The sequence below is a fragment of the Microtus ochrogaster genome, linkage group LG1 (genome assembly GCF_000317375.1).
Source record: "Microtus ochrogaster isolate Prairie Vole_2 linkage group LG1, MicOch1.0, whole genome shotgun sequence".
In the NCBI taxonomy this organism is placed as follows: domain Eukaryota; kingdom Metazoa; phylum Chordata; class Mammalia; order Rodentia; family Cricetidae; genus Microtus; species Microtus ochrogaster.
The window spans coordinates 48,337,623-48,350,801 of NC_022027.1; the positions used below are offsets into that span (position 1 = coordinate 48,337,623).

Consider the following 13,179-nt stretch of genomic DNA (forward strand, 5'->3'; position numbering starts at 1 on the left):
ATACATACATAGATGATAGATAGATAGATAGATAGATAGATAGATAGATAGATAGATACATACATACATACATACATGATAGATAGATACATACATACATGATAGATAGATAGATAGATAGATACATACATACATACATACATAGTAGATAGATAGATAGATAGATAGATAGATAGATAGATAGATAGATAGATAAGAAATTGCTGTTGGACTAATTACAGTGTCCCTTACAAATAGCAAATTGCTGAATTTCTGTTGCTTCTAACTAGTTTTATAAAAAATTTAAACATATTGCAAGTACAGTTGAGAAGTCTGAACATGTTAAAGTGTTATTGCAAACACTGATTTTATGGAATTTCTCTCTGTGATGAGGGCAAAGGGAAGACTCAGATAAGGATGTCGAGTCTCTGCTCTGGGTTAGCTCTGGGTTAGCAGCAAGCCTGGTTGTAGTGTGGAGAGGCAGCTGTGGCAGCTGCCTGCTGGCCTCCTTGAGGGCACAGATGTTTGGCTTGAGATGAAAGTAGATGTCACTGTTGTCCATTCTCTGCAGCCCAACTTGAATGTGGTATCAGAATGGTGTTTCTCCCTGGGTACTACAAGCATGTTCCACATTAATTTAGACTAAATCCCCTCTGTCTCATGTAGCATCAGGTTGCACACATTCACTATAGACCAGGTTCTTCACTAGCTAACAAAGGGCAGGCAAGTCCTCTGTGAGCAGCCCTGGCACAGAACTGGAGAATGGGAGCCAGGTCTAAGTCAGGCCCAGCTATTCCAGGAATTCCTGTCTACAATGAGTGCATTATGTCGTCTTCATTTGACACTCAAGTCTTTAGAGCTGCTGATCAGTAACCAGGCACAATGACACTGTGGTCAAGGAACCATCGCTTGTCAGTAAAAATAGATTTCATGATATATTTAAAGCATGGCTAGTCTATCTGGGCTTTTGTAAGTTTTGATTGAGATCATATAACCTCCTGAAAGAGTCTACATATTAGAGGTGAGTTGTGGTATCCAGTAGGACACACATAAAGAAAATAAAAGTAGTATCATGAACTGAAAACTGTGTATGATAAAGAAAATGGGTTTTTCTGGAATCAAGAACAACATAGGGCTGTTTAGTGAAAAGTTATGCTTGGGATACACCCACAATAAAAAATTAAACTTGAATAAATTAAATGGAGCAATGAAGTCAAAATATTATCTACAACCTACGGTGTCTTCAAAGCTTATGATAACCGTACAAGACATAGTTAAGAGTATTATGATTTGAATATAAAATGTCCAGCTTTAAAGTCTCAGTAATGTACAAAAAGCCAGAGCCCCACACCTGGAGCGCCACTCATGTCCTTTCCTTTTTCCCTTGTGACCTTTAGGATCTGGATATGTGCTTAAGGCTTTCTCTATGGTTGCCAAGTGTCCCTATCAAATATATGTTCGCTAAGAGGTGACATTTCAATTAAAAGCAATGTTATTTACAATGTCGTGCTTTGAGAGATTTAGAGATGCTGTGGAATGTTAGCTTAGCATGTGTTACATTCCCTTACGCTGTGGAATATGTGTTAAATGATACAAAGATGTGTTGCATTCTTTTACGCTACATTTATTTAACAGCTGTAAAGCTATTGCTTTGCCGATCTAAAGCAACTGATTGGTCTAATAAAGAACTGAAGGACCAATAACTAAGCAGAAGAGAGAAATAGGTGGGGCTCCCGGGCAGAGAGAATAAATAAGAAAGGGGGGAAAGGAAACCAGGGGTCAGCCATCCTGTCACACAGCCAACTAAGGAGTCAGAAGTTACGGAAGGTACATAGAATAGAGAAAGGCAAAAGCCCAGAGGCAAAAGGTAAATGGAATAATTTAAAAAGAAAGCTAAGGCTGGGCCTTCATAAGAAAGAAAGTCTCTGTGTGTTTACTTGAGAGCTGGGTAAGCAGCCCCCAAAGAGCAAACAACAAAAATAACCAACTATATAGAGATGTTTGGCCCTTTAGAATACCGATTTCTCACAAGCGCATACAACATTCTAAAATGTTTCCCAACATGGATGTCACCCAGTAACAAAAGCTTGAATGACAAATTCCTAACTCTTTACCTGAGCAATGGTAGGCTAGAATCACTGTCTCTGCCAGATCGCAACCGAGAACGAAGCACACACAGAGTTTTGATTCTATGAGAGTTGTGTTATGTAAACATCCTATAAACTGTCATACCCCTGCAGACGCAGACCCGACACTTTGGGGCTTTTCCCTACTCTCACTGATTCACGCCTGTTCTCTACCATGCAGTTTCTCTCTTGATAAGCAGTCTCTACTTCTATTTCTGATCATGTTCCCTCATTTGCACTGGGACATAAGAAAACATGGATACTTCAGTAGGTGCCCTGGGACACTTACCCAGGTCCTAGTAGCAGCTACAGTGATACTGTTAGTACACATAGCCCAAATACCAAAGGTCACGTGACGTGAAGTTCCTCCACACCTCATAGCTGCAGTTTTAAACCAAAGTGCTTATTTTGCTCTCCCATTTCCCCAAGGCACAGGAAACAGAACAGGGTGGTACTTAGAAACAGAATTTTCTTTCCCTTCATTTTCCTTTCTGTGGGGAAACATACAAACTCAGTCAGAATCATCACCAAATTTGACCTTGGTGAATCAATGACTTTCACCTGATTTCTCGTCCATTTTTCACAGTGGTGTATAAATTATTTCTTACTACCCAGAATTGCTCATTGTCATGTTTTATTCACAGAGAGTGTTATCTATATTTGTTCTGTCTGATTTTACACAAATAAGGATTGGTAAATAAAGTGTTTTTTTCTGCCAGATACTGATAGAAATATGATTAGTTCTATTTCTCAAGTAGATAAGCCTTAGAAACAAGGAAGTTTGACAAGTCTGGCGGACACATCCATCCTCATAACCAGAACACAGGAAAGTGCTGAACTGAGTGCGCAGGAAACACGAAAGTGTTGAACTGAGTTAAGAACATCTTTTAAGTCAGCATGGAGCTATGAATGCACAGCAATGGTAGAGCATTTGCTACAATGCTTGAGAGGGCACACGTACACACACAGAGACACACACATGCACACAAACACGTATACACATGTACACACATACACAAACACATATATACATACACATGCACACAAATATACATGCATAAGGACAAATACATACATAAACACACATGGAAAAAAAAGAATCAGGATTTAAGGAAAAATAAGATATAACCGAGAAAACTCACACTTTGGCACCATAGTTTATACTCTATAGTACATTGATCATCAATTTTTGCCATTTTCTCTGCCTTCTTCCTGACTTTCTACTCAATTCAATCTTCTCTCAAGCACTGATGGTCCTGTGGGCCTCAGAGGAGAGCAGTGCAAGCTTTAGAGTCTGAGTTGACCCCAGAGCCCATATAAAAAGCCAAGTGCTAAGGCGGCTGAAGATGGTGAGGATGGTGAGGTAGGAGACAGGATTGGGTGGACATCTACAGCCCCCAACTATGAATCCTAGTTTACATCAAGTTCTAGGCCAATGAGAGACACTTTGTCAAACACAAAGGTGGTGAGCATCAAGACTCATGTTGTCTTCAGATCCCCAAAGGCATGGTAGCACACACACACACACACACACACACACACACACACACATGCATATATATGCACACATGAACAAGCACACACACACCACAAAATACAACAAAACCTAGGTAGCCCTTACAGGTTAGTGTTAACAAATAGAACGTTGGCATTTGCTTTTTCTTTTGATTACCTAATGCCATGGGTTTAGAGTTGCACACAATGTCATAAAACTGTAATAATTCAAAGTGGACTTGATTTCTTTCAGCTATAATTCCAAACAAAGGACACTGAGCCTATAATTAGTGATCCTAGAGAAGCTAAATAAGGAGAACCCAAAGAAAAACATATAGCCATCCTCCTGAATATTAACCTTCATCAGGCGATGAAAGGAGACAGAGACCCACATTGGAGCACCAGACAGAAATCTCAAGGTCCAAATCAGGAGCAGAAGGAGAGAGAGCACGAGCATGGAACTCAGGACTGCGAGGGGTGCACCCACACACTGAGACAATGGGGATGTTCTACTGGGAACTCACCAAGGCCAGCTGGCCTGGGTCTGAAAAAGCCTGGGATGAAACCAGACTCGCTGAACATAGCAGACAATGAGGACTACTGAGAACTCAAGAACAATGGCAATGGGTTTTTGATCCTACTGCATGTACTGGCTTTGTGGGAGCCTAGGCGGTTTGGATGCTCACCTTACTAGACCTGGATAGAGGTGGGTGGTCCTTGGACTTTCCACAGGGCAGGGAACCCTGATTGCTCTTTGGGCTGACGAGGGAGGAGGACTTAATTGGGGGAGGGGGAAGGAAATGGGAGGCAGTGGCGGGGAAGAGACAGAAATCTTTAATAAATAAACGGAAAAAAAAAAGAAAATGTTGAATGTGTGTCTTAAATGTCACAGCATAAGTTTGGTTAATAAAATGATCAGTTTAAAGTAATTTCTTCATGTTCATCTGCAGGTAAAAAGAATTTAGAATAAATGTGTGAACAGTTTAATCGTGGTCAAATATTACAGTAGGCTGTACTATTTGCTGATTTGCCCCTGCCCCAAACATCTTGTTGTCTCCTTTTTTATGTATAAAGCCTCCTCTCTATTGCAGAAAGTGTCTCTTATTCCAAATAGCCCTAGTGAGGTTACTAGGGATCACGATAGTTCCCTATTGACTTGTGCCTAAGGTCATAAGGAGAAAGGTGAATATTACCCCACGAGGTCTTAATGATGCTGACATGACATCATGTCTCATTTGACGAGACACTGAGCTCTGATCCTACAATCTGACTGCTGTCAGTGGTGGTTACTTTCCAATAGGCTTGCTGGCCAAAGACAATCAACCTTCTGCAAGCCCTACACTCTACCGCTCCTCTATGCAAGAGAGAACAACAACAACAAAAAAAAAGCCATAGACAATATTCACCAATCTGGATCCAGCTACCCCTCAGGAAATTTCCTTCTCTGGATTATGCAAATTAACATTTTTTCACTCTTAAACTAGTAGTAAATGAATTCTTATCATGTGTGACTTGAGGAGTCCTGAGGGAGTACAGCATGAATAACATGGGAAAATCAGAGTTACTAGTCTCAAAGTTAACTTTTAAAGTTCAAATACTGTATAACTATCTAGATTCAAGAGGAGTTAGTTTCTCTGTAGGCTCTAAGTTCTACGATGACAGGAGTGATTTGAGGGTTATGCTGCACCTAGATTCCTTAGAGGAAATTCTTAGAGCCAGGAAAGGGAATAGGCATGCATTGGCAGAGACTGGAGAAGGAAAGAAAAGCATGCTAGCAGTACGGTGTAGATTGCTTAGCGTTTCTCCCTTGTGTATGTATTTTATTTGTCTTGCGTTATTAATTGAGCATTTCTGAAGGAAAGAAGAATCAACCCCCCATTTCAAATTGTCTGTTAATTCCAACACAGCCGTATGCATAGCTCTTTGTCCTCAAGTGGTTTCTCCTATTTCATTGACAGGTATGATATCATAATGACAAGATTCTCTTGTACTTAGCTTAACAGCTGGAGCATAATAAAACCTAAGGAACTTTTGTGACATTAGATAAGAATAAAAGAGAGGGTGAGCCTGTGCTCTAATCCTAGGTGACCACATTGTAATGTTTAAACAGCACCCTAAATACTGATGCCAGGTTTGAATAAACCTTGTTAGTTTGGTTTCTTTTCTCAAGACAAAATCTTTACAGTTGTTCAAGCTTTCAGCTATCCATCAATGATGAGTTTATAAATACAGGTTTCCCCACCTGAGACGCTCATAACAATCATTGTGGTGGGCATTTATTAGGCCCCAGCTACTCCCTTTGCCAAGAGAGAAATGTGTTTCCAGTATCTCTGGTTTCTATTATAACATAGTTTTAAATCCACTCAGATTTTTTTTCAAACAAAACAACAATAACCATACCTAAGTACAATTTAGCTCCAGATGCAATGTTTATATCCCCGACACTATGAATGAAGTGACCTTTTAAACCTATGTTGTATGGTCCTCCTAGAAAGCATTTATGTAATGTCACTTGAACACACACTGTCTGGGATCATTCCCTTCTTATTTATGTACCTGTGCTTTATGGTAGATCTTTTTCCAAACAAACTTCTCACTAACCACAGCCACGCTGAATGTAGTGCTCTATAGTTTTGGATCACAGTTAAACTATGAAGCCGGTTTCATGATGGATTCGTCTCGTTCTGCTTAATCCAAGACACTCTTATTAAAAACAAAACTTGTGCAAATAATTCCAAGTAATGAAGCATCCATGGTCCTATTTTGAAAAATAAAAGCCAGGGAGTTTCCACAGAGCATCTCTAGCTGTGCTCTTTCGAGACTGCTCACCAGTCTGTGGCTTTGTTTTCTTTTTCCCTTTTCTTCCACAGCAATTGCGCAATGAATCACTGACCCTGAGCCACGGGGTACTCACAAGTCTGTCTGATTTCAGTAGTGCAAATACAATCTCATTTTCAGATATAAATCTTGTAATCATTTCCTCAGGAAACCAAAAATAATTTTAATGACTCCAGTTTTTTTTTTTTAAATCATGTGAAGTTTAGAAAAAAATAGAAATTTATATTTGTGCTTGTAGTCAATGTGTTGGGAGAAATAACAAAAGGAAGTGTAATGACACAAATTTAAAAACTTTCCAACCTTAACCTTTAACTTGTCCTCCGATTTTCTATGGGACATCCCCCCTGAGTTTTCTTCTCTCAAAGTCAACTGGATTCCCATCTCTCTGCTGAGCTCTTCCTTGTCACCCACTACACTTCTGCCTGCTCTGTATAGAAGTTCTCACTCTGCCTTCATCTTGTTATCCATCCTAGGGACCAAATGCCAAATATTTAGCTCCCTTTTCTGCTCCTTTAGTCCTGTGATCCAGTGATCTCTCAGGTTTTGGCAACTTTTACACTATCCAATTCACCATTGTGTTACCAGTCTATCACAGAAAACAAGGCAACAGCGCCAGTACCACCCTATGTCTAGGAGCTTGCGCAACACGAAGTGAGAATTATACAGATGAAAGTTCATGCTCACCGTATTCTTGACTTCGTTCTGGGCAGGGAAAAGGACCTGTCAGTTAGGTGCTTCCCTGGTGAGGTCCTTGACTGAGTTTTATTCTGAACAAGTAAAAAATATCCTGACTCAGGAAGCTATGATTCTTTGAGTATAATATTTTCTTTTCATACCTGGCTCTAAGTAGCAGCAGAAATGAGGACTCTTTCAAAAGAAACTGTGGCCTTTTGTAAACGTGGGGTACTAAAATTTTACATAACTTTTAACGAAGGAAATTCAGATTTTATTACCCAGTTTGGGACTGAGTTCGTATCCTATGACCTGAGGATTTGTAAGCAGTATCTGGTCAAACACTTGACATTGATGGTCATATCATCTAGAAATCCTTGTTATGACCCAATTACTGGATTCAATCCCCATCCAATTATGTGAATCTAATCCCCATACAGTTATGTCCTGTTATCCCTAAGACTTTGGCACACACATTGCTTAATATCTTTCCCTGTGGCTTCCCTCAGAGATGGATCAATTGCTGCATCTTATATGGTTATTGAACTCTGCTCCTAGCTTCCCACCAAGTGTTTCCAAGTCCAACACCTCTGCCCTGGAACACTCTGAGCCATCTAATGAAATACAATTCATCACTTCCGTTTCATTGGTGAAATTTAAAGCTCAGTGGAATTACACTACAGGATATGGTCCAAGTCACATGGCTCCATAGCAGCAGGTTGGAAGTCATACCTGGTCCTCCTACTGCCAACCTCAGACTGTCTCCACCCCTTTACTATCCTAAGAAATCATGACTCCATTCTATAAATCTCCCTACCCATTGCTATGTGTTGTTCTTCTTCCTAAATCTTTATGACCATCATACAAATGTCAGGCTCTAAGTTAACCTTCCACTTTTTAAGGAAATGAAACCCATCCAAGTGTGTGTAAATATACATAACTTTAGTCAGTGCTACCTGCCAACATTTATTCTTTAAATCACTGAGCTCAGGCCATTCTAGTCTACAGTGCTTTGCTGATAATTCCACCTACTCCAACGGTCAGAGCCCCGTTCAAATCCCACCATGAAAAACCATCAATAGCTTCACTTGTCCAAACCAAGCCCATCTTCATGTTGATTTACATCCTGTCCATATTAGCCTTTAACCCCGACTGTGATCTTAGTTCCTTTTGAATCCACTGAGGTGACAACAACTCCCCTCCTCTCACTTATCTGAAAGACTTAAATGTTCTTATTGATTCTGTCTGCTTTATTTTACTGAATTACACTACAGAGAACAATTCCAGTCATTGGTTTGGCAAAGCATAATGAATAGGATAATATCTCCTATTTGTTCTCCTTCTGAAAGATGAGCTATATTTATTTTAAATAAAAAATAAATGTTTCCAACAAGGCTATGGTATGTAAGTATAAAATGTTATTCAAGTTGAGCAGAAAACAAATGAAACTCCTCTCCTAAAAAAGGAATGACTTGGTTGAGTTGTGTCTTATCTCTACAAAGAAATGCACGAGCCCCAACCTGTTATCACAGAGATAAACACTTCAGCATGGCTCAGTCCAGACTGCTGTAGGTCTCGAGCTTCTACCTGTAGACTGGGCAAGGTTTCCCAAGAGGCCTCTTGCTGGGGGCAACAAAACAACTGGAGCTGAGCTGTGCTGTGATGCAGCTCCCATTTGCACCCTTCAGATGAAATGTAAGTGGCTTTGCAAAATGTGCGCCTAAAATATGTGACTCCTTCTAATTCCCTGTTGATTCTTTCGATGTTATTTATTCACGATAATATCCACCAAGAGCCTCAATGCAGACAGGTTGCAGTGTATACTTAAATCATATCCTAAAGTTGGCCTGCGGGGGAAAATGACTGTATTTCTAATCCACAAACATAGTTTGGGAATGCTAGGCTGTCATCTAGAAGATTCTGAGTTAAGCTTCATATACATAGAACAACCACAAGAAAATCAAAGAACATAATAACCCAAGGAGGTCTTTTCATGCACATCCCTAAGCACAATAAAACTCTATCAAAAATACACACCACCACTGACCTGTTTATTGGAAGTCAATTACTCATCCTTCCCCAGGATCTTAAATTTTATAACATTTTGTTATTTACCCTGAACTTAGCCATAAAATTTAACTATTTTTCACATGGCAATTTTTCCCTAAATATCACAACTAATAATCTTGCTAAAATCCTGCAATGATTTAATCTCTGTTCTATTCTGCATTTACATTTGGGATGTCCACTAGATGTGACTGAACCAAATTATGTGTCTTCTCTAAAAACTCCATTAGTTTTTGGAAAAACAAAGCCAATAAATCTCACCCTGTCATTCCGAGGAGCATGATCTTTAAAAAGAAATTTAAAATGCCAGAACCAACTACTGGCAGTGAGACACTTTTCCCTTTCCTAAATGCCTAAAGATTAAAGGAAAAGATTTTGCTTAGAGAGTATATATTCACTTGCAGTTTAGGGAGATGTTTACCAAATATCATAAATACTTAATAGCAACTGTTCCTAGTGCTTCTAGCAAAAGGCAGTAAAAGGAAACATAAACCTCTCCAGCAAGAGCCAGGAATTCAACTCCAAATTTTATTCCTCGCCTTCCCCGCCAGACCCTGCTCAGGAGAGCCCAGAGTATAACAGTCACCAGGGAAGACGCTGTTGAATCCCAAACAGAAATATTATGTGCTCCAGGGACACTATTAATCATTGAAATGGGAAGAACAACTGCCATCAAATCTTCAGCCGCTGGATCAAGCTGCCTGACTAATCCACAAGCAGGCTTGGAGGAGGCAGTCATCATGCATTCCAATCAAATTTTTTATTTGACATTTCTTCTATAAAGCCTGGAAAAACTCTCAAGGTCTAAGATGGTTAACTCCCATGCTGACAGGATAGAGATGCTGGACAGAGTTTGAGAAAATCTTAAACTAGAAATCGCCTTCCCAGGATCAGGAACCACAAACGAAAGACAGTGTTAAATTTCATGGACAGAGAAGTCTGGATCTTTAGAATTACATCATGTTGGCAGCAACAAACGAAGTTCACTCTCCTTTCTCTAAACACTGCATGTAATGTTATCGGCCTTTTAGACCTCAGAGGTGTACTCACAGAATTGATGATCCCTTTAAGAGCTTGAAATCCACCTTTAACAGGGAAAACTTGGTCCTTGGAGTCAGCAATTCTTTCCAGCTTTAGAAGGAAAATGAAATCTTAAGAGATAGTTGAGACACACAAGTCTTTACAAATTCCCTTGGAAAACCACTTGGGTCAAATTCTCCTGAAAAATTACTGGTTATGAATCATTCACTCTGTGATATTTTATAATTGTTTTAATGGTCAATGTGTATATATATACACACAAACATACACACAAGACGGTAATATGTAACTATAAAATACAATTAAAATTCAAGGCCAGAAACTGATGGTAAAGAAACCAATTTCCCTCCAAAGATACAACCATGAAATGAACTAAGGTTAATGGCTACGTAGTCAAAGCAACATAGAGGTGATCTAATTGCTGTTAATGGCAAGAGATTCTGGAATTTTAGTCATTACACAAAAATTTAAATGTAAAGTGATATAAATTTAAATAAAAGATAGATTTATATGAAAAATAATCTTAAAGATTTCTAAGTGGGCTCTTCAAATTCCTGCAAACAAGAATCCTATCTACAGCAATCATCATAGTCTTGCCAATTAAGATAAAGGGACATTTACATAGCATTAATCTAAACATTTATCTTCTTTTAAGACCCATACCAAATAAATATTCAAGAAATTTTTTTTGAGTTTTATTCTCCATAACAAAACCTATAAACATTCTGACATTTTAGGAGAGCTGAAACATATATCATTTTATGCAAAATCTTTGCATGTCACACAGAAAAGTTCTTTTAGCTATCTTTAAAGCAAGTTAGTGAGTTACAGTTTACAGATCTGGGGTAACTCACCTGAGCTTGCTCAAAATCAAGGACCCCAACACAATAAACACTAGCGCCAAGTGACCTGGATTTCTTTGCCTGTGAAGAAACAAAAATAAGGAGAAGGAAGGAGGAAAGGAGAGACAGAGGGAGGAATGAAGAGTACAATGGATATTCAAATAAGTTATATGTTATGGAATAATGCTCTTGTACACTGCAAAGATTTGTCACTTATATGAGTTTAATAAAAAGCTGATTGACCAGTAGCCAGAAAAAAAAGTGTAGGCAGGGTGACCAGACTAAAAGAATTCTGAGAAGAGAAAAGGCAGAGACCCAGTCATCATCCAGAAGCAGAGAAAGCAAGATGAGAATGACTTACTGAGAAAAGATACCAAGCCACATGGCTAGACATAGATAAGAATTGTGGGTTAATTTAAGTTGTAAGAGCTAGTTAATAATAAGCCTAAGCTAATAGGCCAAATAGTTTATAATTAATATAAGCCTCTGTGTATTTCTTGGGGACTGAACAGCTGTGGGACTGGGCGGAACAAAAAAAATCCATCTACGCTATAAGTGCACAGACAGCTAAGTGCAACAGTGGGTGTAGACAGCTGCTACTGCTCAGCACTCACCTCGTTCTCTGCATACGATGGTACCAAGCCATCCAGCTTGCCGTCTGTCAAGGCAATTATGATACTGGAGGTTTTCAAGCCTCCTGCATTTTGAATTTGTTCATTTGCCTGAAAATAAAAAGTAATTATACAACTAACCATTTAATTTTAACTTTTTTTAATTTTTTTTCTTTTAAGATAGGGTTTCTCTGGCTGTCCTGGAACTCCCTCTGTAGACCAGGCTGGCCTTAAAGTATCTGCCTCCTCTGCCTTCTAAGTGGGGAGATTAAAGGCATGCACCACCACCACCCAGCATAATTCTAACTCTATAGAGCTGAATTTGTATGTCTGACAAAATAAAGATATTAAGGATGACAAAATAATACATATACATTTATATGTAGTAGTTGAGTAAGTCAGATATTTATGTTAGCATTTTTATTTGAAATATGTAAATATGTATGTAACAGGTATATAGATATAGATAAAAATATATATTACTGGGTTTCTGTAATACAGATTTTTATTCTTATGACTGATTAATCTAAATATAACCCCAGAGGAAGGCAGAAAATCTGTAAAGAAGACAAAATACATACAAACTTTACTTATCAACACTCACAATAAGTGGTGTTTTTTTTTTTTTACCGGTCTCATGTCTAGGCTGACTAAACCATCGGAAAAGTAGACATAAATATGTAAAGGAATTTTAATTATATAATAAAAAGCCACCCTCTCCCATAGTTACAAATATAAAATAACTTACAAGCTTCAGTCCTTCATGGATATATGTCTCTCCAACTGGCTTAACAGCTTTTAAATCCTCCAGTCCTTTCCTAATCTTGTATCTGAAAAAGGAAAAAGGAAATTGAGCAAGACCATAATGAAGACTTTCTGAATAACTGAAGTCCCCACTAGTAAGAAAAAAGGAACGGATGTGGGCTTCAAGGGCAGACTGCTTCTCATACTTTCAGTTATATTAAGGGGCCTGTGCTGAATTTTAAACACACAAGGGTAGACACCAAATATGTCAAATATTGTCAGAGCAAATCATATACATTATGAGCTATGCACAGATACCTTTGATCACACTTGCTTCATCAAGGGCTAAGGAGTTCAGTGTGCTCCTCTCATACAAACAAATGCAAGAAGAAATATTCCATCTTTTCGGCAAAGCTTCTGGATGCTCTCAGCCCACCTCCCTGAAAGGGAGCATTGCCTTCTTGCCTTACAGATTCTTACAGACCCTAAACACTAGTATTAACCCTTGCACACAGAAAGCAGCATTTCATGCTTCAGTCTCACCAAGTCTTAAGTCCCCGGACTTCATTCTTGGAGGACCTAGTCACCCTTCGTATTCCAGTATATTCTCTAGGATATAGTTGAGACTTACTAAAAATTTGGTGGATGGATGGATGGATGGATGGATGGATGGATGGCAGAAAGGATGGATGGGAGAAAGGATGGATGGGAGAATGGATGGATGGATGGATGGATGGATGGATGGATGGATGGATGGATGGATGG

The 13,179-nt window shown here is 38.9% G+C and overlaps 1 protein-coding gene across 1 annotated transcript in view; it reads right to left on the reverse strand.

Moving 5' to 3' along the window:
* Antxr2 (ANTXR cell adhesion molecule 2) overlaps positions 1-13,179 on the reverse strand; it is a 177,292-nt gene that overhangs the window by 144,362 nt on the left and 19,751 nt on the right. Inside the window, exons 4-7 of the mRNA XM_026785367.1 lie at positions 12,419-12,500; positions 11,674-11,781; positions 11,072-11,140; positions 10,227-10,307 (exon numbers count right to left, since the gene is read on the reverse strand). Coding sequence (XP_026641168.1) covers positions 10,227-10,307; positions 11,072-11,140; positions 11,674-11,781; positions 12,419-12,500 — 340 coding nt within the window. The remainder of the gene's footprint in view (positions 1-10,226; positions 10,308-11,071; positions 11,141-11,673; positions 11,782-12,418; positions 12,501-13,179) is intronic.